A 27,732-nucleotide genomic window follows, 5' to 3' on the forward strand; every position below is an offset into this window, starting at 1 on the left:
CCCCCCCCCTTCCCAATCAAAACTTCAAGCTCCGCCACTGCGATTGATGCATACATATCATCTTTGATTATTCTTTAAGCTCATTATTACTGTGTGATCATATTAATTAGTCGTTAAACATTTTCAAACGTAAACAACATAAATGATAAATCTAACCGATAAAATCAGCGCACCACATTTTCAAACCGAATAAAGCTCACACAAACTTTTAAAGATTGGCCTAACCTATTCAATAGGTTACGTAGCATTTCATAAAACATCATGTCTCACATCCAAGTCCACTTAGGGTGTGTTCGACAAAAATAGTTGGTAGCGGGTAGCTTCTAGCTTGTAACGTTTTACGTGAAGTAACATTTGAATTTGGAGGGTTTTGTTTAAACTTAATGCTAGAAGTTTGTAGTGCCGAACGAGATTTTCTTTTCAAAACAGAGCGTTACCTAGAAGCTCTCAAACGCTCCAAACATTCCGTGCCGAACACGTCCTTAGTGTTTATCAATTCCTATAGACCACATATATCAGGTAGAAAAACAAACCTATATCCAAATCATATGAACCGTGCATTTTTTATATAACCTTTGACCATTTGATATGGTCTAGGAGAGTTTTTTCTTTAATAAAACTTAAAAACAGTTTTTTTTTTTTTTTAAATAACCCATAGATGTGTTTAATCATCTTAGCAAAAAGAGGATGTGAATGGTAGGTGTGGACCTGACCTTGGTCTAGCCGAATTTTATTAATAAACGCCTAAGATAACTAATCACTTCCCTTTTTTGGCAACCAAACTTCAACACTCACCAAACCTAATAACTTCTTCTCCTCTAACACCCCCACCTACTTGCTTTAGACTACACTATCACCAACACACCTAACCTCTCTACCTCCAATTCCTTACTACCACCTCAAAAAAAGTTAACATTGCATTCTATATAACACACGTAAATCAAATCTACTTAATCAACTATGTTTGTTTTGTCTAAAGTATCTTCCAGGACTTCTTCGTTTTGTCTAAAGTATCTTCCAGGACTTCTTCGCTAGGGAGACGGTTCATGCTGGAGAAGCAGGGTACATGCTAGATCAAATTGATTCAATCATGTGATTTCGCATGTACACTAGCTCTCCATCTTGAACCTTTTTCCTTAGATTCTTCACAATGGAATCACAGGTATGATCAAACAAATCCTTACAAATCATAAATATACAAGTAGTATATAGTCAATTAGTCATGAATCTTGATTTTTTGTTAAGAAATAAAGAATTCATGTAATATAAAAGTTACTTTGAATAAATTAAGGTGAGTCCATTGGTTTATACACGATCTAATCTGTTTTTTTCTAAAGCAAAAGCAGCCGAGTCTACATGGACAAGCAAACAAGTATATATTTTTTGCTTCAAACGATCAATGGTCTCCACCACAACTTCTTTTCTCTCTGAAATCATCATCATCTTGCTTCTTAATTTATCCAGCCACTCATTTGCTAGCTTGAGTTGACACAATGTCACAGCAATCTGACTATTTGGTTCAGTCTTATTTCCGACATTATTATTGTGATTAATTTTCCCTTTCCCTTTTACTGTTTCAAGATTCCCCATTTGAAACCCGACATCTAGTGCTCTTTTCAAGAACTCTAGAAACCATGATTCCGTTTCTTCTAATAAAATCTCTCTTACCTCTTTCCCTTCTTTCAAACCATCTCCTTTTGCCCATTCCAGTTTATCAGAAACACTTAGCTCCATTGAAGTGATCTTTGGAGTCTTTGGTATACTTTTACCTCGAGCAATCCCTATCTTTTTTCCAGATATTTCTGTATTTTCTGGCGCTTCTGAGTTACTCGAAAACTGATCATGAAACAATCTGTCCTTCGTGGGGACAATACTGTCATTTTCTTGTTCTTTGACTTCTATCAGTGCGTAAAGTGAAAAGAATTTGGTCAGAGACTCGTGTGGTTTTGCATGTGATGCGGATGAACAAAGTTCACCAAACATTCTGACATGAGAATTTTACAATAAAAAAATGTTAGATTGATTTTCTTTTTCAGTTCTTGTAATTAAACTGCATACAAAACAACTTACTGGAGGCATTTAACAAGATTTGCTGCTGTTATGGCTTCCTTTTGAGCTTCATCTGCTACAAGAGAAGCTAACATTCTCCTTCGAATCATTCCCTTGTTATATTCAGACATGTAAACAACTCGTTTAATTTAATTTTCAAATAATTTAATTTGGATAAATTTTCTAAAGATACCTTGGCAGGATTTAGCAGCTTAGAAGGCAGAGAGGACCATGAAACTGTTTCTGGAGAACTTTTTTTGTTTCTCCTTCTTGGCAATTGCAGCGAGTTTGATTTGATGTTTTCTTGCATAATCGTTAATGGTTCTTTGACACACTCATTCTCATCTTTCTTTAAACCATCGTTTTTTGCTACAATACCTTGCAAATACCTTGAAGCAACTGTAACTTTCTCCTCTTTGATCACAATTTTCTTTTTTATCGTCTCTTTCGCCTCCAACATTTGATCACTGGATTTCAAAGCTTCAGATGGGTCTAACATCTGCATCAGATCTTTAGGGTTCCCAATAAACGGATGTCTTCCTGGAACAGGCCTAACTCCGACAAGAACTGGAACTGGAGTTCCAACATCCATTCTATCGATCCAAAAGAATTGACCCAGTTGCAGTTTATTGTTTAAAATGAGTTCGTTGTCTTGTTTTGAGAGTGATGCGTATGTGGAATGAGATGAATCTGAGATTTTGATGAAGAAGCCATGGTTTGGCCATAGTTCGGATCCGTTTAGAGCTGGAACAATGCTGATCACTTGCAAGAGGATGGATCGATGTTCGCCACGAACTTTTATGTTGGAATTGATAGTTCGAAGTAGTTTCAGGAGCACTCCTGGTGTAAGAGATGCCATTTTTTTGAAAGAAAGTAGATGTGAAGCATCAGTATTAAAATATGAAAATGGAAAATGAAGAAGAAAGGAATCTATTTGCCAAATTTTTGGTACCTTACCATAATGCAACTTTGACTTGGCTTTTAAGCAAAGGGAACTTTTTCCGCATGGGAATTCACTTGCTTGTTGATGAAGCTTTGAAAGAGAAACTAGCTTTTTGACAGCGATGGAGAAGGTTAGACTGGTTAAAACTAGCTTTTTGACAGCGATGGAGAAGGTTAGACTGGTTACATTACCAGCCTAGGGTTCTGTTCGTGGTCGACTGTCTCTTTATTGGAAGAGCAAATGGTTCTATTAGAGAGGGAATAAGTTGCAATGTTTTAATCGCTAGGTGTTTAGAATATTCAAAATCTAAAACACCATTTTCCCATTAATAAAAGACAAAACCGTGATCAATTTTTGTGAAATTATATGTACATACTAATTTTAAAGTTCACTTGAAGAGGACTTTTAAAGGTCCACTTGAAGAGGACTTCCTTTGATTGGTGTCTTTTTCTTTTTTGTTTTTCTTTTTTGTTTTTTTATACTTTTCATTGGTTTATTTTGTTATTTCTATGGGTCATTCTCCTTCTTCACCGACTTGCGTATCGTTTGCTTCTACCTTCTAGGTATTTCCCACCGCCTTCATCCTTAATCTCTATAATGGATTATAGTCCTCGGTTTTTACCCCGTTTTGAAGCTTGCCATTTCTTTCTCCCATCTGGATAATCACCGCCTCACCTATCAGTCCTCGCATTCTGTATGTCGTCGGGCGGTCTTCCACGTTTCTTTCACAGTTCCTCACCGCCTCCTTTGCCCAATCACATACATTTCCTTCCACCGGCTCCCATTTCTTTCGTCTGCCTTCGTCTTTTCATCGACCGATCAATACCTCCCCCTTCTTTCCAAATACCTCTCTTTCTTTTGTACGTCTCCTGCTCGCCTTCCCCACCGATCTTAGCACCGGTCCGCCATCGACTCTTCTTTCCATCGCTTTCTCCACCTGCTTATCAGAAGGGAATTTATGTCCTCCCATCTCTCGTCTGCATAATTGCTACAGAAAGTTCTTCCCTCACAACTGCCAGTTTGATTTTCTACATTGGGTTGATGCATTCAAGAACCTGATTGAGGTAGGTCTCAGGCATAATATTTTGGTTTTCTGCTTTTTTTAAAATTGGCATTTATAACCTTCAAATTTAATTTTGTGCTTTTCTTTTATCAATTTGAATATGAAATTTCAGCCCTAGAATCCATGAATATGTGCTTTTGAATTTCAGCTAAGGTACCCCTTTAGTTTTGGTTTTCTATACAAATAATATGCACACCAGGTGTTTGTTATTTTGCCTCATATTTATTAAATGTTTGTTCCTATATTGATTTGAGCACAGAGAAGCCTTCTGAAATTATGAACTATCATTCAAGATATCCTTCCGAATTTATGAACTATCATTTAAGATATCTCTTCTATGCATCTGGGATGTTAATATGTTGACTGAATCTAACCACCATTCCGGATTGAAGGTATTTTTTCATATGTGTTTCTCTGATTGTTATTTAGGTTTGAATGTCTGATAGTTCGATTTCAAAAAATTTGTAAACTGAAGTTATTGCTCTGATTTCTAACAAATACCGTGAGCTCTTACTGGTCACAATGTCTCTCCCATGGAGTTCTTCTCAACCAGTGATTAAGATTCCTTTTGTGATTTTCAGATCGTGGTGTTTTTCTCAACCTGTCATCTTCATATGCTTTATTACATCCACCGCCACGTTGACGTTGCATTGACTCCATGTATGTTTCACAATTTGAATTTAAGATTTTTTCCTTATATACATTACATTTCAATGTTGGTTTATAGAGGTTTTGATTTCCTATGTGTATGGATAATCGAATCCACAAAAACTAACTTTATTCATCTAGTGATTTTGATAGTTTGGGGTTGCTTTTAGGGTTTGATTATATTTGTGTTTTTGTCTACTTTGTTTTGTTTTCAATTTGATAAGGTTTAGTATTTTAGAGACTCTTGAAGGTATGAATTTGAGATGGAGTTTGCATAAAGTTGTGGAATGATTGTTTGTAGGCCAAATGTAGCATTTTTTCTTAAAAAAATAGGAGATTTGTTGAAAATGGTTGGTATTCCCCCTGTTGTGAACCAGGTGGAGTTCCATCCTTCATGGCATGATGACTTACTGAGAGATGAACTCATTTAAGTTTCCTACTAAGACACTAACTATGATGTTAAAAGGAGAGATTTAAGTGATATAGCTTCACCAAATGAAAGTAGGTATTGCATAAATGGTGTGTTTTTAATGAAGTTTTTTTTAACAAAGAGCCAACGTGTTCAATATGATTGCATATTATATTATTAGGCAGTTCTGAAAGGGCAAAATGGTAATTTAAAACCACTACTTATAGAAATCAAATTCACTGCCTCCTTGCTTGCAGACGGTATTAATGCACAAAGATTTACACTAATAGAATAGAAATGAATCTTAATGTTTTTATTAAAACTGTGATTCTGTCAATTAGGCTTTATTTTTTGAAACAATATTAGTGTTTCTGTTTAATCTCAGGTGACATTAAAGATTGGCAATCTGGCCTCTTTGGAAGGTAAGCTCAGTATTTTACTTTTTTGTCCGTTCTTTTGCTAATATAGTCATGTTTAATTCTTTCAAACTCTGTGGATTGAAAATTTACTTTTCTGTTAAACTTTTTTGGTACCTCTTCACATGAAAAGTAACAATCAATTTCTCCAGTAGATTACTTACATGTATTGTAAGTTGCAACCCAATGTTGAAACCTTGACTCTTTGGTACCTATTAACTAGGCAGCAGTAAAAAAAACATCTTTTATACCATTCTATATTTTAGAAATTAGGTTCAGTTGCATAAAATTTATATAGGTTGATGATTGTTATTACTTTGATGTGAGTTTTGTCAATAAAAGCCATGCTTCTTCTGTTGGAACTTTAAGTCATGTTTGTAGGTTCTTGCTGTACTTGTGCTTTGTTGAACATGCTTTAGTTGTTTTTATGAAATTTTCTACTTTCGTTTTTATTGTTTTCTAATTTTGTTTTCAGCAGAGTGGGTTACATGGTTGGCTTCCACATGTATCCTGCATTGGCTACGCCACTAAGAAAGATCAACTGTTAAATTTTAGCGGTCCCGACAGTAGTAAGCCCTCAATTTTCAAAATATTTATTTATAATTGTGTGTTAATCTTATTATTTTTTAGAATAACAATTGATTAAACCGTTATTTTAGTGTTGTAAATTTGTGGGTTATTCGATTTTATTAAGCTGAATGGCTAAATTTTGAGTATCCGATTCTAAGTTGGTAGTTTATGTGCCAGTCTTTTCCTTTTGGCTTGGGAAATCAAATGGACAAATTTACCCCTGTATTTTGGTTTTTAGTTTTTTTCCACATATTACAAATCAAAATCTTTTGAGATAAATTCTAAGTTTTGTTTTTTAGTGATTATTTCTTAGTTTTCCAATAAGAGGGAAGTTGATCAATGGGTTTTCGTGCATTATTTTTCTAATGGATTTGTATGTTGTTGAATCGCAGATACATATAAAAAGAGATTCAATGGATTTTTCATAAGAATATTGGGTAAACCTTTATGTAATGTACGCAACGAGGTCTAGGCCGTTGGATTTGCAACAAGATCGACGGATAAGGTGTAATCTCAAACTTTGACATGGATCATGGTTGAAGAGTATTAGTGGTGATAACCAACGCGAATGTTGGTTGTCGGCGCTAATAGCGGTAACCGCCTCTAAAAACGTCGCCGCTAATACTTGTCTTTTTTATAGTGACCATCTGCCAAACTAATCGTATCCACTAGGGGTGTGCGCGGTGCGGTTTGGTGCGGTTTCGAGTCAAAACCGCAAACCAAACCGCATATGCGGTTTGAATATTTTAGAAACCGCAAACCGCACCACAAATGTTCAAAACCGCATGATGCGGTGCGGTTTGATGCGGGCGGTTTATGCGGTTTGATGAGTTGTTTAACATTAAATCTATCAAAAAACCAAAAACCTGACCGGATTAAAAAAATGATTGCTTTCATTTTATAAAAACAAATACAATTTTTGAGTTAAATCGTTTTTAATAAATTGTAACTCATGTTACTATAGTTTTGTAAGTATCATTGTTATTGCTTTATATTGCCGTTATAATTGATATATTCTTGTAAACCATGAGATCTTGATCTAATAGTGATTTAATGTTACGTTATAGATATTTGGTTATTGTAAGAAATATACTTATATATATATATATATATATATATATAACATGCGGTGCGGTTTGAACCGCAGTTTTATAAATACAAACCGCAAACCATACCGCATAGTGCGGTTTGATAAAATGATGAACCGCAAACCGTACCGCGAAATTCTAAACCGCATTATGCGGTGCGGTGCGGGCGGTTTGTGCGGTTTTTTGCTAAGCCCTAGTATCCACCACCAAAATTGGTCATAGACAATATAAAAAAAAACATATATTATCTTATTATGTAATATATATTATCATGTTATGTAAGCTTTGTTATAAAATAGTATTCGATGACTTATTAATTTTACATATAAGCTATTAGGATAATTTTTTTGAAACAATATATTGATAAGCTTATAAAGTTTAAGACATGTATTTTTACAAGCCTTTCAAAAAATTATTATTTATGTTATTAATAAACAAATAAAATATTTTGGTTATATTATGTATATGAAAAAAAAAACTTTCAAATTGTTAGGACCGCAAATCAAAAGAGTTTAAAATTGACTTTTTTAGCATAATTTTTTTTAATATATATTATTTTTTAAATAGCTATTTATTTTAAAAAATATTATTTTTAAGTTCATTGTGATGAAGAATATCGAAGATCATCCATACAATTTCTCAATTTGCAATTAAAATTGATAGTCAATTTATACTAAACAAATTAATTTTTTTATTAGATAACTTCATCGATTTTAATTTTTTAAGATTATTCAATAAAAACTCAATACCATGGCTGATTTCATATTTGAAGATTTGTCACGAAAGAAACGTTGTAGTTAATATGCGGCAAACCAAAACTGAATCGTTCATTAAGATTAGCTGAATAGTTCATAAGATTATTTACAACACTAATGGGGGATTCCATTAACCAAAAACATTGGCTTCCATTTCAGCTCGAACAAGGCTGGCATAAACACCATCAACATGGGAAGTCATGAGTGTGTCATGGGTTCCATATTCAGACACCTTACCATCTTGAACCACCGCTATAAGGTTGGCTTCTCTAATGGCGGAGAGGCGGTGAGCCACCACGATGGTGGTGGTCCGTTTGGTGATCTTCCTAAGCGCTTCTTGAACATGCTTCTCCGATTCCAAATCCAGTGCACTGGTTGCTTCATCTAGTAACAACACCTTTGATTTCTTCACTATTGCCCTAGCTATTGCTATCCGTTGTTTCTGACCTCCTGACATCTGAATCCCACTCTCACCCACCTGAAAACCGGCAATCGTTAAAGGTAAACAACAATTTAAATTACAAATGTATGGTGATTTGGTTCAGAATTATACCTCAGTTTCATAACCTAGAGGGAGACCACAGATGAAATTGTGAATGCAAGCTTCTTTAGCAGCTTCTTCAATCTCCGACATTGAAGAATTAGGGTTTCCGAATCGTATGTTTTCTCGAATGGTGCCAGCAAACAAAGCAGGCTCTTGACCCACCAAAGCAATTTGAAGACGCAGCCATTTCAAATCAAGCTCCCTCAAATCCACTCCTCCCATCAAAACTTTCCCTCGGATCGGATCATAAAACCGTTGTGTAAGCCATACGACCGTCGATTTCCCAGAACCACTCCCTCCGACGACCGCCACCATGGTTCCACCTTTCACCTTCAAACTGAAATCCCTCAAAACAGTCACATCTGGTCTACACGGATAAGCAAAACTCACCATCTTAAACTCCACATCATACGGCCTTGATCGTTCCATCGTTTTGTCTTTCCCGTGAATCAATGGCTTACGATTAAGAATATTAAAAACCGCTGGAATTGCAGTAGAAGCCATTGAAGTATCTGGAGCAAGACCCGCCAATTGTCCAACCGAAAACGAGCTCAAAACAAGGATCAGGAAGATCTTGTACACATCTCCAAACGTCGTGTAATCTTCTTTCACAAGGTAAGCCCCAAAAAACAGAACCAGAGTATACGCAGCGTACATTGCACCTTGTGAGAACCCTAATGCTATCCCTGTAAGTTGCGATCTTCTCACAGAAGTTGCTTTTGGCTCCAACAAAGATTTCTCAAAAGACTGAACGATCTTTTCTTGAGTTGCAAAAGTTGCCACTGTACGAATGTTTGATACTGCACCTGAAGCTATACCACTAGCTTTATCATAAGAACCATTATCAAGCTTCGAACCAATGTTGACAATCAAGCTAAAATAGCTAGCGCCAAGTGTAAATGGAGTAAGAATAGTAGCCAAAAGGGCTAACCTCCATTCAAGATAAAACGAGACACTAAGTCCAACAGCAGCTGAGCTCAACCCCATGAATATAACAGAGTATCTATCTCCTAGAACTGATCTGAAACTTATACAGTCAACAGACAACCTTGAAATAAGTATTCCGGTTGAGTTTTGGTCTGAGTCAAACCAACCCGGTTCTTGTTTCAGTATCGACCGGAAAAGAACATCACGAACCCTCTTGGTGAGCTTTGTTCCCGCCAAACCACAGAACCCTTGTTGCATCGTCATGGTGAGAATACACCCAAACCCTAATCCGATCAATGCCAAACAAAGGTACCCCACATCTCTCTTCAATTTTGACTTTTCTGGATTGAAATAGACTTTTAGCGCTTGACCTAAAACCAATGGAAATAAGGAGAGAATCGCACCTGCAAGTATACCAAAAATTACACCAACAAAAAGCAAACTCGCTTCTGGTTTCTGTAATTTCCATACTTGAGAAATCCCGTATGATGATACTTTCTGTGTTTCCACTTGTTTTGCTTCTTGAACGGATTTCATGTACCCAGATAACGAAATCTCATATACATGATTTGATTTCAACAGATCATAAGTACCCGATGCTTCATGATTTATAATACCAATTTCGCTCTTTTCAGCTACTGGGCTCATTGAAACAGCTTCAGATGCAAGCTTGATGAGAGAAAAGTAAGCTCCTTCTCTTGTCATGAGCTGATTATGATCACCAATTTCCACAACAGATCCTTGCTCAAGAACAACAATCATGTCAGCATTTCTGACAGTTGCGAGTCTATGAGCAATCACAATTGTGGTTCTTCCTTTTGAGATGTTATCAATGGCGTGTTGAACAAGAGACTCAGAGTTTGAATCTAAAGCACTTGTGGGCTCATCTAAAAGAAGAATCTTAGGGTCTTTGATCATAGCACGAGCTAATGCAATACGTTGCTTTTGACCCCCTGACAGCTGGCTTCCTTTGTCCCCTACCTGTGTGTCATACCCTAGTGGTAAATCAGATATGAATTTGTGTGCATTCACTGCAACACAAGCAGCAATGGCGTCTTTCTTACTTGCATTCTCTTTCCCCATTAAAATGTTTTCAAGAATTGTGTCTGCAAACAAGACAGGCTCTTGACCCACCATCCCCATTTGACTTCTTAGCCATTTCACTTGTAAACTTCTTATATCTTCACCATCCACCGTTATCAAACCTGTAATTTTTTATTTTTAAACCAAGATTAGCTTCAAAACCAAATTGTAATTACTAATTAAACTATATCAAGCTCTTAATTACCTTCATTAGGATCATAAAACCTTTCCAAAAGAGCAAAAATGGTGGACTTTCCTGCCCCACTAGCACCAACTAATGCTGAAGTTCTTTGAGATGGAATCACTAAATTTAGAGAATTCAAAATCGGGACATTTGGACGAGATGGGTAGACAAAAGAAACACCTTTAAGCTCTACTTTTCCACGAACGTTATCAAGCTTTCTTCCTAAAGTACTATAAGGATCAATGTCTGGGATTCTATCTATAACCTCAAACACTCTACTAGCTGCTACTGTTCCTTGTGCAAATTGAGCCAAATATGATAAAGATAACGCCAATCCCCTGTATCACACACAAGTTAATTAAATTTAGTTAGTTAATTAGTTAGTTAGTTATTTAGTTAGTTAGTTAGTTACCTGCCACCAACATTGACACCAAAGAAGCAAGCAATGGCTGCACCACCTGATAACTCATTTCTTGATACCAAAATAGATCCATACCAGAAAGCTAGTGCCCATGTTGAATAAGTAACTAAATATATGACACCAATTCCTATACCCTTTGCAAAACCAAGTTTTTTTCCTACTGGAACTGATTCTTCCAACACTGCATCATATTTTGCTGATAAATTCTCTTCTGCTACGAAAGAAAATACAGTTCTGATTGAACTTATGGCTTGTTCTGCTATGCTTCCAGCTTTTTTGTAAGAGTTCTGTATGTAAAACAAAAGATATTAAATGAATATAAATATGTTGAGTGTTTTTTATGGTTTTATTAAATTTTTAGTTCTTACCACTTCTTTTGTAGCGAGGCCAACATAGACTGCTTTATAGGCAATGCCACAGAACATTGTTAATGGAGTCACAGCAAGAACTGCTAACGAAACCTTCCAAGATTTTAAGAATCCAACTGTGTAGCCACATATGAAGGTAAATATGTGATAAATGAAGTGTGCCATCTGCATTTCACAAATTTCACCAAGTCAAACACCAACTAGAACACAAAATTAGTCAATATAGATCATTTTTTTTTTCTTAAAAAGATTATACCTTGTCCCCCATAACTTCTTGGATTTGAGCAACATCACTTGAGATTCCATGCATGATGTCACTAGTAGTAATGTCTGTGTCAAAGAAGCTAATATCCTGTCTCAAAACTGCTCTTAGGTATTTGGTTCTTATTCTGTGAGCTGATCTTTCTCCCACCAATCGCCAACAACCAATTTCTATCAAATTATAAGAATCATATTGTTAAATAATTGTAATTGATAAAAAAAGATCCCATGACACAAAGAAACTTACGTAAATAGGCTCCAAACACCACTATTCCTGCTAACCCCGACATTAGCACACATACCTGATGTTTATACGTCAAAAAAAAAAAATTAGATGAAGATGTAGAAATAACTCAACATAAGAGTAAAAAATAAATAAATTACCTTTCTGACATCTTGTATCATCTGGTCCTTGTCGTTATCTAAAGCAATTTTATTGACGAAATTCCCAAACAGATAAGAGTACCATGGTAAAGACCCTCCGTTTATCAAAGCACCCAAACACCCTATTACTACAAGAAACATATCAAATTTTGTGGAATACTTAAACAACCCAAAAACCCCGATGCTTTTTGGTGCTACAACTTCATCCTCATCAACCTCGTCCCCTTCCTCCACATAACTTTGAAGATACTGACTATGATTACTATTATAATCATGGCTCCTAAAGGAAATCCCGTAAGGACTATTTTGCCCATCATAATCATATCCCCCCATATGATCATGGTCAACATAAGCACGTGAAACAGAGAACCATCGAGGATCTTGTTTGTTTCCTCCTGTTTCATTCTCTATATCATCATCATCATAATCACTCATAAAAGATTCAGCATTACTTTTTCTAGGAGTACGATTTCCCATTTTTGCAAAAGTAGGAGACTTGGTGTAACCAGCATTGAAGGAAGTGCTATGTGGCTGATGATTATCGACAAAGCTTTGGAGTTCGATTCTTCCAGGAGTAGGAGACAACACACTGGAATATTCATAATGTGGATTTGTAAAGTTACGAAAGTTAACATCATGACTATTAGAAGTACGAGAAAGATAAAACTCGTTAGCTGACTGGCGGAATACACGGTTGCCGGGTGTAGGAGCCGGGGAGGGTGAGTGTGAGGGTGTGGGCCCGGTCCATGGGCTTAGAGCTGCACCAAGGGCGGCGATGCTACGGTTGTCTGTAGGCGGCTCAAACTGCCACGAGATCTCAGCTTGCCATGACCGGTCATTGTCGGAGGCGAAAGGGGTGGTGGGAGGTACACGGTGGTTGTTATGTCGGGTTCTTTGTGAAGATGGGAATGGGTATGTGTGAGGGCTGTAGAATGAGAGAGAAGTAGACTGGTGGGAGCGGGATGGAGTTGGGTGGTGAGGTCGGTGGGTGGGGGTGGAGCTGCGGTGGTCTATTTCGCCGGAAAATTCTGCCATGGAAGAAAGAGTTTACTTACTGACATGCAGAAGGTGGTCAGTCTTTTTCTTGGTTTCTGTTTAAAACATAAGTGGTATGTGAGAGATGGTTAATGATTCGTTTAAAGAATTATATTAAAAAGTTATATATTTTTTGCAGGCGCTATTAATTAGAAGGTATTGTTTAATACTTTTGAGTTTTGACATTTTGGTTGATTATAACTTGTTTTATTTCAGTGTGGCTTCTTCTTCTTCTTCTTCCTGTACTGTAGTTATGAGTATGACATGTTTACATTTTGATAATGATTACCCAACTCTATTTGGACATGTCCAAGTGTCGTTTGTTGAAGAAGCTCTTGCATGTCAAAAATAGCAAAAATTAATTAATTATATATTTCTTGGTTGAAACAGCAACCAAATGGCAGTCTGAGACTTTAATTAATGTAAGTGCATTCTTTAACTCCAATTAATGGATATTTGAGTTTGACAAAGTCTTCAAACATCGATCAAACTAAATCTACATAATTACAGTAGTGAAAATGACTTTGTATTTGGATGACATTGCTAAAACTGGATAGATTTTTCAAGTAAGATGCTATAAGCCTATCATAGGAAGAAACCGAGGTAGGATGCTATATTAGACGAATCAATGAAATTGTGTTACTGTTTCTTGTATTTAACCTAAAATATAATCAAAGTTGGCTGCATGTTTCTTTCATGTATTGGTAAATACTAAATACCAAGTGATTTATTACCCTCTGATAATCCCTTTGCTTCTTCAAGTGTAAGTTGCCGAAGAAGCTAATATGCAAAACGGGTCAACCGGTTGGTCAAACATCCATGGAAGAAAAACAAACCACAAGAGGGAAGCTCAAATATAGAAAAAATTAATTAATTACATTTCTTGATTTGAAGTTTCAACAGCAGAAGCTTGAGCCAAATGGCAGTCGACCCTTTTAGGACATTCTTTAGCTCTAATGGCGGTTTGACTTTGACAAAGTCTTCAAACATCAATCAAACAAAATGTGCATAAAAAGGAATCCACATCAGAAAACAGAAACCAGTTTCAATGATTTTTCAGTCCCAATTTGAAGTTTTGATTATCATACTACAAAAATCAACAGAACATTCCACAAACAGGATGTTAGAATCATCAAATACAATAAGATCTGATTACTCCTCATCTTCATTGTCATATTGTTGACATAACAATTGTACTCCATTTCTGGACTTTGATGGCTTCTTCTTAACAGAGAACTTAATGTTGGGAACAAAAAAACTGCCACCTTCTTTATTATTTGACTTGCTGGTTTTCATCATCAGAACTTCTTGAGAAATCTTCCTCTTTTGCATACAACTAACTTGGAAGTTGGATTTTATATGTGCTCTGTCCTCTTCTTCATGCTTCTCTGATTGCTTCAAGACTTGAAGCATCGCATCAATATGAATAGATAGAGAAGAGATGCAAAAAATTGCTTATTGATTTGCTTGAATGAATATTACTGAGAGTATACATGTGTATTTATATTTGTATGTACAATCAATCTAGGAGATAAATAAGGAAGACTATAACTATCTTGACTATGTAAGTTACATTTGAATTTAAATAGCTGAAGGGTAAATAAGGTTGGCGGGTTATAACTTAGGTTATGACTTAGGTTATGACTTAATATGCCCCCACAAGATGGACGATCCAAAGATGAGACCAACATTCACACCAACATCCAAATGTCATGCTGGTTCCTAACATACATAACTTCCCCTAATAACCACCAACAACAACTATCTTTTGTTGTATATATTCATGATTTTTGGTTTTACAAATACACTTCTTTTCACTTAATGATACTCTGAAATAATCTTGTCTTAAAGAATATCAAAGCAATGTACTATGTGTTTCTGAATTTTAGATATTTCATGAAATCCAAATTAAGTTTTTTTTGGATTATCCCAAATATAATTTCGTGTTACTCCATGCAATATAGTCGAAGTTACATATTATAAAAAAAGTTCAACACATAAAACTTGAAATATATAAGTTATAATTGATACTCACCTTCCATTTTTTAGCATAAAATACAAATAAAGTAAGGTAAATTGAACAGAAACCAGTTTCATAAGAAACAAACTATAAGGTTAACAATAACAATAACAACAAGAAGATAACGTCAAACAAGAAATGCTACATGATATATATGAATTGTTAAGTTAAACTTTATAATTCATCATTGAAATCAAACAACTCCCGTTTATAATAATAAATAGACTAACAAATAAATAAGTAAAACAAACATAACAATGAAAATGTAAGTTGTATTCATAAAAACATGGATGATTTAATTACCAATGGCTCCATTATTATTAAGTTGTTTCATATAAACCATGCTCATTACAAAAGATGTTGCAACTAATACATACTTTTATTACATTTTTACCGTATTTTCATATATTTATTTACATTTAAAACAAATTTTAATATTAAAATTACATATTTATGTGTAAAAATGCATATTTTACATTAGAATTCCATATTTAGTGAAAATACATTTATAATATAAATATATATACTTATACATAATGATTACAATTTATATATAAAAAACCTCTCTCTCACTCTCTTTATATATATATATATATATATATATATATATATATATATATATATATATATATATATATATATATATATACTAGTTTATAACCCGTGGGAACCACGGTTATAAAACTAATTAAACGTTAATAGTTAAAATTTAAAATTATTAATAACTTATTTTAAATAAATTATTAATTAATTAAGAGGTTTTTTTAGTTATATAAAATTATAATCATTGATTTAAATAAATATGTAAAATTATATTACTTTATAACTTGTATTAAATTTAGTTTAATTTTTATTCTAATGTTGTTAATTTAATGTAATTATAATGAGAAATTTAAAATTTGAAATTTAAAATGGAGAAACAATATGTTGACAAATGATATTTATTAATTATGAGAGATAATAATGTGAAACATAGGAAAAGAAAAATAAAATTTGCATTAATTATGAAGCTTAATATGGTGACACATGTCAAAAGGAGAATAAAACTACTCTTTTATTAAAATAGGGATATATATATATATATATATATATATATATATATATATATATATATATAAGATTTTTAAATGTAATAAAATAAATTTTTACAGTTTCAAATATTAAAAAATATATATTTATAGGATTCAAAATAACAAATGGTTAAGATTGAATAAAACAAAAAAAAAGATTTTGATTTGGAAAAAAAAAATTGACTGTTAAAATTAAAAAAAAAATTATGTTAAGATTGAAAAAAATAATAACTTAGTGTTTTTATGTTTCATATTTTTTAATCTTAAAATATGATCATGTCAAATTAACATCACATAACTAAACAGTATCATATCAGCAATGTCATATCACCAAAGATTAACACGAGTATCTAACTATGCTGACCGGTTAAGTGGTCAACATTACACTAATTATAAAACTTGGTGACTAAAGCATAACAAAAAATAACGAACTATCAAAATTGAATTTTTATGATAACATAATGTTTTTATACACTTTACCCTTATACCCATTAAAAATGTGATTACTTTACTCGATTTCCCTTGAATTAAACCTATCAAGTGTTTTCCATTCGTCATAATTTCTGGGAGCTTCTAATAGCATTTAAAAAAAAATTACTTTTTTTATAATTTTATTGACTTAGTTATCTTTTTATAAATAATGACGTATTTTACACGAAGCATGTTACATAATTTCATACTAATTTCACATGTTTTAGAAACTCTAGTTAAGTTTACCGAATATTCAATATAAATAAAAGGTTTATTGTAAGTTATACTACATTTGCATGGTTTTGACCGCCCAAAAGATATTACCTATACATTGTTATTTTCGTCACTTTTCAAACCAACAATTATTACGTTTCTTTTCGTATATATTTGTGCATGAATAACACATCAATCGATCTCTGCATCAACGGACTAAGGAAAGCCCGTTCATTCATCTACCTAGCTTCTTCTCGACTTCCATCAATGGCGTCCCTTCTTACAATTCCAGTCACCCATCTTCCATCTAGACTCCCTTCCACTCAATTCACCATGGTAATATATATGCCCATAGACATACTCTCCGTAATTTTCTGGGTATGAAACAAAATAACCATAGTAATATATTGTTTCTGAATTCTGATGCAGGGTGGACAGAAACTCGTGATCTTCAAATCACAGAGAAGGTCATTGCAGATCTCCCACTGCTTCAAGACCACAGTTTCATGCTCAGCCGTAAGAATTAATCACGTTCAAGTGCTCTGTTCAATCTTCACTTTAATTGTAGTAAATTTTACCTCGTTATCTTATGTTCTACAGGCTGAACCAGAGACTCTGAAGATAGTGCAGACCACCATTGCCAAGCAATTGTCAATCGATGAGACCACTGTTGCCCCAACAACCAAATTCGTTGATCTTGGTGCAGATTCCCTTGACACCGTATGTTTTTTTTCCTCCAGTTTTCTTATGATCATGATGATGATGATGATGATGATTATCATGGAAGTATGGTTGCTTACTTAATTAATTCGTTCAAACAGGTTGAGATTTTAATGGCTTTGGAAGAACAGTTTGGTGTGTCGATTGGAGAAAGTGGAGCTGAGAACATCTCCACAGTTCAAGACGCTGCTGACCTAATTCAGAAAGTAAAAGCAGCCGATGCTTAATTAACATAATTTCGTTGAAATTTTCTGATTATTTCTCTGGGTGTCAATCCAAATAAATGCAGGTCGTCCAAATCTTAAAATGTTATGAATATTCACAAGTTAATTATCATACAAAGATGGAAGCTTCATTGACATTATCAAAATTTTATAAGATCGAGTTTTTCAAGAACCATGTCCAGAACCAGAAGATGCCTGGATCATCTATCTACGTGAAACAAAATAACAACATAAAAAGATCCAATTACAAGCAGCTAGAAGCTATATGGTTTTCCTCTTTTCTCTCCATTGATCTGCAACTTCTGAAGCATCTCATCTTATTAAATACTACTATACTACATTACCTTACGCCACATATATTATACAAATCACGGGCTGCATATTATACACAGATGTTATTTTTATATATGTCTGTGTATAAATACATATATATACATTTACACATATACACACACAGAACTGAAAGATGTTGCTGAGAACACATTGGTCGTCTGATTGGGTCTTCGTTTAACGATCCAGAGAACTCAAAACGATCCTAACGAAAATTAACGTTTTTTTCGTAAGCATAGTAACGATTGAAGGTATTTGTAATAAAAGAAATTAAAGAGAGAAAGAGAACAAACCAATCATAACCAGTAGGACTTTTGGACTCCCTACGGGCTTCGGTAGTAGATTTCCTCCGTGTTAATTTCCTGAAATCCCCGCCGGGCGACGTCGCTGGACACCGTTAATTAATTTCCAAACACACCCACACACACACACAAATTATATGTCAACGTCATCAATCGTATGTATGTTTAAGAATTAAGAAGAAGTGTATAATGAACTACCTGAGAAAGGGGAACCAGCAGCGCTGGATCCAGCCGGAGACGACGGGGTAGAAGGGGAAGAGGAGAGGCTGTTGGTCCGGAGAATAGTGATGCTGCGTGAGACGGGGGTGGTTTCGTCGGCGTGTGCGGCGGAGGGAGGAATATTTGAACGGGAGAGGAGAGAGTTATATCTGCGAAGCTTGCCGAGGCCGGAGTCGGAGGTAGAGCCGGAGAGGGCGTCGTCCCAGAGGTTACGAAAGAAACCCATGATTGTTATTAGTAATAATAATAGTGGCTAATTAATTAATTAATAAACTAGTTGTTAATTTCGTTTCTTTCCTGTAACAACCGGAATTAGGTGGGTTAAGCAAAAAAGAAGAAGTCCGGCGGTGGCGCCACCCGAATGCGACTGTTACGAATAGAAGGAGAAGCGTTAACTTATTGAAACAAAAACTGGAGGAGAAGTTCTTACGCGAGTAATTGGGAGTCATGGGGGATTTATATAGATTTGATGATGAGATTTGATGGTGGCCGTTGGATTTGCTTGGTGTGTAGATAATTTCGGAGGGATTAACGAATGAAAAGCAAACCCACCAAATGGCCCATGCTCAGGCTGTGATAGTTGTCACTCTTTGGTGTATGCACGTGGATAGGCAGCTGAGTCATGTCCACCTCTTTCATTAGCCAAGAATGTTGGAGTTTTTTTCAATTAAACCACATCCTTTCTAAAAAAAATTTAAATATCTAGTTTTTCCGTCTAAATTCTAATATAGATTTGTCCTTTTTAATATTTTTTAATATTATATATACCCGATTCTATTTTTTTTATTTTATAATTTTTATTCATTTATAATTCTTTTTTATAATCTTAAATCATTATAATTAAAAACAAACATTTTAAATGGACAATATTGTCCTTAGTTCTAAATTTCAATACAATACAACATATCACATTTTGTTAATTACACAATTATGCTTTTTGTTAATTACGTTCGCATTCTTCTTTCCTATCGCAACCTTCTATTACATTATAAAGCTATAACTGACTTCCAAAATTTATGTGTTTCATACTACATAATGATAGATAATCATGGAGACGAAAACCTAATGTCACAATGCTACCTTCCTACATCATATAAACCTTAATAATTTGGAATGGAATTCCCACCTGTCAATAACATCACACAAACCTCTATTGAAGAATTCTCCATCTAGTTTTCTCCAATTTCATATACATGGGTAAGGGTGGTATTCAACTAGTTGATACTTCATTGTTTCCATTCATTTCTTCCCCTTTCCTCGTTCTTTCGTTATTGATCCACCAACCCTTTGATTGTTGTCACTTGATTTAGCACCACCCTTTTTGCCCATTTTGTAGTGTAACAAACCCGCTTCCTTTCCATTGGATGCTTCATAGAAACACAAAATTCCAGCTCCACTAATTACACCTGGAAGACCTTTTTCTGAATTTCCTCTCACCTGATGAACAATATGATTGATAAGTCGTGATGAAATGGCAATAAATATTCCAGCTCCGTTGTGTAAGAAGCTCATTCAGCTTTGTTGGAAATCTCTTAAGCGTAATCTTCTTCAATATTTTTATTTCCATCTTTTGTTCATTGTTGTCATTTGATAGGGTAACAATGAAACTTATAACATTCTCATTGTTCTCTCCAATTTTATCATCCTCATTATCGTCTGATTTCCCCGGTTTCAAATCAGAAGTAATTCTTGTCGACTTTACTAAGTCATCCATTGGCTTTGATTTTATCAACAATGTCCATTTCCATTCTTCCTCGTATGTATTTGAAATCGTTTTTGCTACTAATTTCTCTAAACAAACCTCGATTTTCTCATATTTTCCTTTACATTTGTCGACAATATTTTTATTCTTCCCTTTTCCTTGTTCTTTCGTTATTGATCCATCAACACTTTGATTGTTGTCATTCGATTCAACGACACAATTTTAGCTTATTTTCTAATCGGTCGATCGGCAATATTTAAGGATGTCAACGGGGGCAAACGTGACGGAGATTGCATCCCCCGCCTCCGCCCCCGCCGTCAAAATTTCTAGCCTCCCCACCCCCGCCTGCGGTCCCGAATTCATGGATTACCCCCGCCCCTATCACCGATTGATTTTGAGATATTTTTTTATTAGGCTAAAAGAAGTTGATTTTGGGCTTAAAGAAACTATTTTTTGGGTTAAAAATAGTTATATATAACTTAATTTTACATGTTAAAAACAAAAATGTTATCACATCTCAAAAACGTATTCTAACTTAAAAACATAAATTTTTTTATTGAGTTTTAGAAGCTTAAAATCATTGTTAATATATATATATATATATATATATATATATATATATATATATATATATATATATATATATATATATATATATATATATATATATATATATATTAACGGGACCATCATGGGGGTTCGAGACGGGAAGGAATGGAACGTTGGCAAACAACTTTTTTTGATCGTTTTCTTCTTCTTCTTTTTTATTCTTAACAAATTTACCACAATATATATATATATATATATATATATATATATATATATATATATATATATATATATATACATACATACATATTTACCATTCATTTCACATCACAAGCAATCAAAATGTCTTCCAATAATCCAAACTCCTCCAACCAAAATGCTTCCAACCCATTTGCACTTTTCGGTTACGATCCGACATCACGACCACCTTACCAACCACAAATGGTTCCATCAAGTTTATCTCAAAACTAAGCATTTGTAGTTGGTGTTCCTAGCTATTATTCACAATTCTGAATGCTACAACAATTCCATTTACAATCCATACCACCCTGAATAACATCCTAAACCCAAACGTAAACTCAATTCCAATTTCCATCCCAATCGCCTTTCACACCATCAACCGATTTTTTTTCGATTCCAAGTCTGAAGAGCAACCTCAAAAAAAAGGAAGGCCGATCCGAGAAGATGGATTCAAAAAGAAGAGACGAAATTAGCAAAGGCATGGGTCGACATATCCAAAGATAGCAACACGGGAAAGGGTTAATCGAGTGATCAATTTTGGTTACATGTTACAGAGTGGTTTTGTAGGGGTATGTGTAACACCCGGAAACCATGAGGCTAATAAAGGAAAGATATTATGCAAATGAAGGTCCATTCATCGAGTCCAAGGGGAATAACTCGACGAGTAGGAATAAGTTTGGATGTGGGTTTTAAGCAATCTACTCGATGAGTAGGTCTGCCATAGTGAAACCCTAAATTTGGGGTTTTGCACCCTATTTAAGCATCTTAATCCCTACTTTATGGCCTCATTTCCAGCCTCCAAGTCCCAAACCCTAATCCACAAAACCCTAGAGCCTTGTGTGAGTTTGTGAGACATTTTTGAGTGAACTTTGTGTGATTTGAAGATTGCAGAAGAAGAAGCCAAATGATTCCAGGAGAAGATTGTAGATCCAGAAGCAACATCTCATCCTCTTCGTTTTCTGGTAAGAAAGCCTCAACCTTGCTTAGTAGCTTGATAAATCTCCTTCTTTTCACTTTATGGGGTTTTTGGTCCAAGAAGCTTAGTCCTTGGGATACGGCCAAAAAAGACCAATTTGTTTATGCTTTATTTTGAAAATCATAGTATCTTTTAAAGAAATATGTTGTGGAATTTGTTCCTAGAAAAACATGATAAATACGTTATTAAAGCATTTCCGAAGAAATGTATTTTATTCATTTTAAAACATTGGAATGTCTTTGTCAATACAAACACATAAGCATAAACATACCGTACATTCTTTTAGACTAGTGATTTACATCTCCTTTAATATCTCCGTGTAATGTAGTTTCGTATCGACACCTGTGATACAAATAAACTAAGTGGGTCAGGTTGGGAAACCTAGTGAGTACATAGGGATTTCAATCCCACAATGTTATATCATATATATATATATATATATATATATATATATATATATATATATATATATATATATATATATATATATTAGAACTCACAAGTATACAATTTCACCATGTATAAACAACTCTTACCCCACCCCGTTAATCCTCACAACGACATTATCCATACTCTCGGACCTTAAAATTTATCTCTTTACTTAATCCATACTACCATATCTAATCCATGCTCCCAGATCAATAATTGTGTCCATTCCATACTCTCGGGCTAGGGACAATTTTCTATGTCAAAATCCATACTCTCAGATTAATGACAAATAACTATGTCCTATCCATACTCTCGGACTAAGGACAACTGACTATGTATTAATCCATGCTCCCGGATTAATGAAAAATAACTTTTCCCAATACATGCTCTCGAAATAGAGACGAATGACTATGTCTAATCCATGCTCTTGGATCAATGACATAACTTAAATTTCTATTCTCCATGTATATCTCACTCGTACTCATAAGAAGATACTACCTAATATTCCTCATAGTTAATTTAGGTTTACTCTTTATCCTAAATCATCATATATTATCATGTATGCTCTTTAACACGTATTTCAGGAAACATCAAATATTTCACACATAAACATATATTTAATACTTCAACCAATACGTGTATTAAAATCATGTTCATGAAAGGGACTATGCACTCACTTGTTAAAGTGACGACTCGAAATTCGAGCAACGCTTCGCTTCGTAACAATATGATTTCCTTCGACGAAACCTAGTATTATTACCACTAAATTTTAGTCTAATATTTATTGCGACTAATTATTAGTCTAGATTCATCATTAACTGTAAGGTCCTGAAACGGATCTTACCAGTGATCAAACAGCAAACACAATCAATAACAATTAAGAACAGAGTAGAGAACAAAATATCAACAAGCGTGCACATGCTTCTATTAGCAAAAACGTCTGGTACAACTTGTGGAATAGCACACGAGACTCTGAGGCATCAACAACCGATAAACGACCTAGCAAACCCCTATTTATAACAGACTTGGTTCGGCCTTTGGGTTTATAGTCGTAAATAGGCTTACGGCCGTAAACTCTGGTCTGGGCCATAAACACACACACATACTACCAAAAATGAAAATTAAACCAAAAGACCCTATTATAGTGAAAGCCTAGAACAAACCATTGATTAGACCCTTCAATCTCTCCCTTGGTTTGGTGCTAGCTTGAAGTTAATCTTTGTTCACGATCATCACATCTTCTAGCCACATCGCTCCATTCCACATTCTCTTGTTTATAATTTCAGCAACCATAGCAGTGTACTCTTTCGCGGCCGACTCAAATATCTCCTCAGCAACTTGGATCTGATAATGGCTCAAATGATGAATGTCCCATTTTCTAAACTGGAACAAATCCCTTCTGTCATACAAACGAATGCATCCTTCCTTCAGCTTGATGACAACAGATGTTGTGGTCTCATCAAATACCCAATAAAGCATAGAACTCAAGGATCCATCAGGATAACTCTGAAGCACTGGAATTTGTTTGACCTGATTTGTAGCAGGCTACATCACCACTTGGATGGGATGACCAGTTTTGGGATCAAGGCTATCTGGATAGTGCTTTATCACGGATTCATCAGTCTTCATTGATGGAAAGCCCTTCTTCACTTGATCTTCTAGGAAGTGTTTGAAATTAGTTTCTTGTTGATTATCTGTCGGATTTGAGAAAGGAGATTAAGACAGCTCTGAAAGATCCATCCTGGTCTAAGAGTTAAAGTCATGACAATCTTTATAGAGCTCCGTATTACCGCTCTTTCTCCGAACAATCCACATTTTCAAGGGATCATGAAAACCCCAAGATATAATTCCCGATCTATCACCATACGTATCTCTAAAACTTATGGCCTCTAGATCCGTAACAGTTTTTATGGATTTGTTCCCGGGTGCGTTTTTGTCGGAACTCCTCTTGAATAACAGTTGTCCCTTCTCAGCGGCTTTAGCTTGTCTATCTCTGATAATCTCTGCGACATGTGGAGCATGGGCGGGTTCTTCTTTGAAGTGGTTCACGACCCGTGAGGTCTCAGCAGTTGGCACAACAATGGGGTGAGCCTGAGAATGAAGATTAATTTTATACTCATCAGTAGATGTCTTGTACTTAACACCTGGATCTTCTTCAAGCTTCTTCATGAGATCAAAATAGCTGGAGGTCAAAAGATTGAAATGAGCTTGGAGCTCAGAGATCTGTTTGGTCTTTGTAGCTCTATCTTCTTGGAGATCTGAAATTTGAAGCTTCAAATTAGTATTCTCACTCAAAAGTTCTTCAACTCGGATGTTGTGCTCAATGTTTTTCTGATCCATCACATTTACTCTCTTCTGAAGTTCGTCGATCACATAATTTTCATCTCTAGACTGGCCTTATCTAAAGGCAATTCCTTTGGCCTTAGAAGCAGTTGCAGCGGTTTGTTCTTGAGCCAAAAACTGAGCCAAACGTACGGAAGCTTCTTCGAGATCTGCCCTTGGGGGAGAAAACCCTGGTGGAACAGAGGAACCACCTGTTTCAAAAATGGTACTAGGGCCTTCACTTAACGGTTATGCAGTTACAGTATCTGGAGTGGTAGTTGGAGTAATAGGCACGCCTTGAGAAAGGCTAGAATCCAGAAGCCCGAACCCAGGATCACGTCGTCTTCTTTTGGATGGGGGTTGCACAGTCTGGTCTGTTGATTGATCATCTTGAAGTGGTTCAGATATAGGCAAAACACTGTCAAGGGGAGGAATCCCTGACACTGTCACCGTCGGAGTTGTAGAACCAACCACTTGCTCTTGAGAAATGGGGGTTGAATAAAAAACGTCTTCTTTTTACCTTGTGTCCGTTGTTGGGATAGCAACATCATTGACATTCTCCAACAGAGTGTTGAGATTTACGCTTGTTAAGAAATCATCATTTTTTCCAAAAGTTGCAGGAATGTCATCTTGATCAAAACCAGTAAGATCAAGGTCTTCAAATTTCTCAGCCTCAGTCATATTAACAGAAGATCCCTCATTATAGTCACTTTCAATGTGCACTGATCTTAGAACATGTTCCTTAGCTACAACCACATTGGGATATCCCTGTCAAAAATACCCGTTACCCGAATTACCCATCCGATTTTTTCGGGTAACGGGTAAATCAGGTCGGGTAAATCGGGTGTCGGGTTAATTTTTTCGGGTAAGTGGGTAACCCGAATTTTTTTCGGGTAGGGTAAAGGGTAAGTTGTTTGGGTTTCGGGTATACCCGATTACCCAAAATATATATAAGAAATAATGTCCCTTTATGAGTTTATCTAACCCTCTCAATTCCCAAATCCCAATTTCCCTCGTTGAGGCTCGTTCTATTTTCCCCACGTCAAAAAACCCTCATATGTCGTCCGCTCTTCGTTGGTATTCGTCACCAATGGATGATTATATTGAAGCAGAAGATGAGACAATTGAAGTTGACAACCCAACCAATGAGCAAGTTCCACAAGAAAAATAGAAAAAAAATAAAGAATTCAACCCAAGATCGAAAGTTTGGAAATAATACTTGATATCTCAGATATTATTGAGTAAAAAATCTCAATGTTCAAAGTTTAGCACGACATACTTATTTCATTACATTTATTTTTAGGTGCCATTAAAAAATAAAAATAAAAATAAAAATCGGGTAATACCCGAATTACCCTTACCCGACCCATTACCCGAATTACCCATACCCGAATTACCCGAATTTAATTTGGGTAGGGTAACGGGTAAATTTTTTTATATGAAAAACCCGAATTACCCGAAACCCGAAAAGTTTACTCGATCAACACCCCTACATTGGGAGCGGTTGTCTCCTCCCCTTCTTGATCCGATACTAAGCTTGAAATGGGACTTTACTCATAAACAAGGGTTCCTTCATGACCCTATAAAGAACTTTATGAACTTGGGGCTCAAAAGAGGTTCAGATCTGAAGTTTCAACTTTAGATCTAGCTCCTATACCATAATCCCTTCATGAATAGCTAAAGAAAGCCCTAATCTTCACATATGAAAGATTCTAAAAGAAAAGAGGTCAAGGTAACATCTTGTTACCTCCAAAATGTGCCAAAGTTAAAGTAGACTCTGGATCCACACGAAATCCTTGATGCTAGCCTCTTGATCTACAAGTTTCCTTCACAAAATCACTTCCCAAAGCTCCAAAACACTCTCCAAGCTCACACTCACGGAAATTAGGGTTTCTAGCTCTCAAGGGATGATAGAGGACAGTGGGAGGCGCTAATGGCCCAATATATAGGGTGCAAAAACCCTAAAATTTAGGGTTTCCTCTGCTAGCTAATACTCGTCGAGTCCCCATGCCGACTCGTCGAGTCACTCATTAAATGACGCGTCCTAACCCGCTGCTACCTAACGAGTCACAACGTCAACTCGTCAAGTAGACCTTAAAACATGAAATCTAAATGGAATAATAATGATACCTGACAATTGGGATGTTACAGTTTTCCTTGTAAGTTTTAACATAGGTGTTAAAAGCGTAGGATTTATATCAACTCCGGTAATACACACTTTCATTTAGGCCCTTATTAGGCTAAATGCAAAAAAAAAGGCAATATACTTTTTGTTTTACTATCTTTGTTAAATACTGAATATTTAAGATTTTTTGAGGTTATTGTGTACCGTGCAGGTTTATAATATAACAATAGAATCATTGAATTTTGTTAATATATTTTTTTTGTAAATATTTAATTAGTCATTACGTTTTCAAATTATAAATAGTGTTTCAAATTATAATTAATATTTTTTTTTAATATTTGATTAGTCCTTACGATTTTGAATTATATATATTCTTTTTTCTTTATTAATCGTGGTTTCCACGGATTTTAAACCTAGTAGATAATAGATCAAATTATTACGTCGCTTAAAAGAAGATTTGAACAATTTAATGAGTTCAAACATATTTTTGGTTTTCTATTTAGTATAAAAAAACTAAAATCATTTTATGAAAATACTTTAAAAGAACATTGTTGAGATCTTTAAAACATGATAATAACTTAGATATTGACAATATAGATTTTTTTCAAAAACTAAAACTTTTAATACATATTGTACATTTAAAATGTGAAGCAATTATTAATATAGTTCGTT

General features: G+C 35.0%; 4 protein-coding genes and 1 long non-coding RNA gene across 5 annotated transcripts; 2 read left to right on the top strand and 3 right to left on the bottom strand.

Moving 5' to 3' along the window:
- Positions 1-1,255: 1,255 nt before the first annotated feature.
- On the bottom strand, positions 1,256-2,991 carry LOC145031105 (protein CORTICAL MICROTUBULE DISORDERING 1). Its single transcript, XM_078979606.1, has 3 exons — positions 2,243-2,991; positions 2,071-2,162; positions 1,256-1,984 (listed from the first exon to the last, which is right to left on the bottom strand). Exons 1-3 carry the CDS (start codon positions 2,906-2,908, stop codon positions 1,306-1,308), a joined length of 1,437 nt encoding a protein of 478 aa, XP_078835732.1. The 5' UTR covers positions 2,909-2,991; the 3' UTR covers positions 1,256-1,305.
- Positions 2,899-7,123, top strand: LOC145031115 (uncharacterized). The gene is made up of 7 exons (XR_013676855.1): positions 2,899-4,056; positions 4,168-4,208; positions 4,315-4,447; positions 4,637-4,715; positions 5,498-5,534; positions 6,007-6,097; positions 6,491-7,123. It is a non-coding gene; the product is annotated as an uncharacterized LOC145031115 (long non-coding RNA).
- An 873-nt stretch (positions 7,124-7,996) lies between these two features.
- On the bottom strand, positions 7,997-13,148 carry LOC145004414 (ABC transporter B family member 19-like). The gene is made up of 8 exons (XM_078963331.1): positions 12,114-13,148; positions 11,977-12,031; positions 11,725-11,900; positions 11,469-11,633; positions 11,092-11,387; positions 10,701-11,017; positions 8,495-10,617; positions 7,997-8,419 (listed from the first exon to the last, which is right to left on the bottom strand). The coding sequence occupies exons 1-8, from the start codon at positions 13,146-13,148 to the stop codon at positions 8,072-8,074; spliced, it is 4,515 nt and encodes a 1,504-aa protein (XP_078819457.1). The 3' UTR covers positions 7,997-8,071.
- A 4,041-nt stretch (positions 13,149-17,189) lies between these two features.
- LOC145004424 (uncharacterized) lies at positions 17,190-17,996 on the top strand. The gene is made up of 4 exons (XM_078963342.1): positions 17,190-17,258; positions 17,352-17,438; positions 17,523-17,642; positions 17,744-17,996. Exons 1-4 carry the CDS (start codon positions 17,190-17,192, stop codon positions 17,867-17,869), a joined length of 402 nt encoding a protein of 133 aa, XP_078819468.1. The 3' UTR covers positions 17,870-17,996.
- Positions 17,997-18,079: 83 nt separating this feature from the next.
- Positions 18,080-19,136, bottom strand: LOC144996946 (dormancy-associated protein homolog 4-like). Its single transcript, XM_078956752.1, has 3 exons — positions 18,697-19,136; positions 18,490-18,583; positions 18,080-18,401 (listed from the first exon to the last, which is right to left on the bottom strand). The coding sequence occupies exons 1-3, from the start codon at positions 18,941-18,943 to the stop codon at positions 18,374-18,376; spliced, it is 369 nt and encodes a 122-aa protein (XP_078812878.1). The 5' UTR covers positions 18,944-19,136; the 3' UTR covers positions 18,080-18,373.
- Between the last annotated feature and the right edge of the window lie 8,596 nt (positions 19,137-27,732).

The sequence above is a fragment of the Lactuca saligna genome, chromosome 1 (assembly GCF_052625555.1).
Source record: "Lactuca saligna cultivar CGN05327 chromosome 1, ASM5262555v1, whole genome shotgun sequence".
In the NCBI taxonomy this organism is placed as follows: domain Eukaryota; kingdom Viridiplantae; phylum Streptophyta; class Magnoliopsida; order Asterales; family Asteraceae; genus Lactuca; species Lactuca saligna.

Excerpts from the sequence above, each read along its gene's own strand:
- LOC145031105 (XM_078979606.1), bottom strand. The coding sequence starts at position 2,908 with ATGGCATCTCTTACACCAGGAGTGCTCCTGAAACTACTTCGAACTATC. Across the intron at positions 2,163-2,242 it reads AGCTGCTAAATCCTGCCAAG|GGAATGATTCGAAGGAGAAT; the intron begins GTATCTTTAGAA and ends GAATATAACAAG. Across the intron at positions 1,985-2,070 it reads AATCTTGTTAAATGCCTCCA|AATGTTTGGTGAACTTTGTT; the intron begins GTAAGTTGTTTT and ends TTCTCATGTCAG.
- LOC145004414 (XM_078963331.1), bottom strand. The coding sequence starts at position 13,148 with ATGGCAGAATTTTCCGGCGAAATAGACCACCGCAGCTCCACCCCCACC. Across the intron at positions 11,901-11,976 it reads GGTGTTTGGAGCCTATTTAC|AAATTGGTTGTTGGCGATTG; the intron begins GTAAGTTTCTTT and ends ATAATTTGATAG. Across the intron at positions 11,388-11,468 it reads GCCTCGCTACAAAAGAAGTG|AACTCTTACAAAAAAGCTGG; the intron begins GTAAGAACTAAA and ends TTTTACATACAG.
- LOC145004424 (XM_078963342.1), top strand. The coding sequence starts at position 17,190 with ATGGCGTCCCTTCTTACAATTCCAGTCACCCATCTTCCATCTAGACTC. Across the intron at positions 17,259-17,351 it reads CTTCCACTCAATTCACCATG|GGTGGACAGAAACTCGTGAT; the intron begins GTAATATATATG and ends ATTCTGATGCAG. Across the intron at positions 17,439-17,522 it reads CCACAGTTTCATGCTCAGCC|GCTGAACCAGAGACTCTGAA; the intron begins GTAAGAATTAAT and ends TATGTTCTACAG.
- LOC144996946 (XM_078956752.1), bottom strand. The coding sequence starts at position 18,943 with ATGGGTTTCTTTCGTAACCTCTGGGACGACGCCCTCTCCGGCTCTACC. Across the intron at positions 18,584-18,696 it reads TGCTGGTTCCCCTTTCTCAG|CGACGTCGCCCGGCGGGGAT; the intron begins GTAGTTCATTAT and ends AACGGTGTCCAG. Across the intron at positions 18,402-18,489 it reads AGTCCTACTGGTTATGATTG|GATCGTTTTGAGTTCTCTGG; the intron begins GTTTGTTCTCTT and ends AATTTTCGTTAG.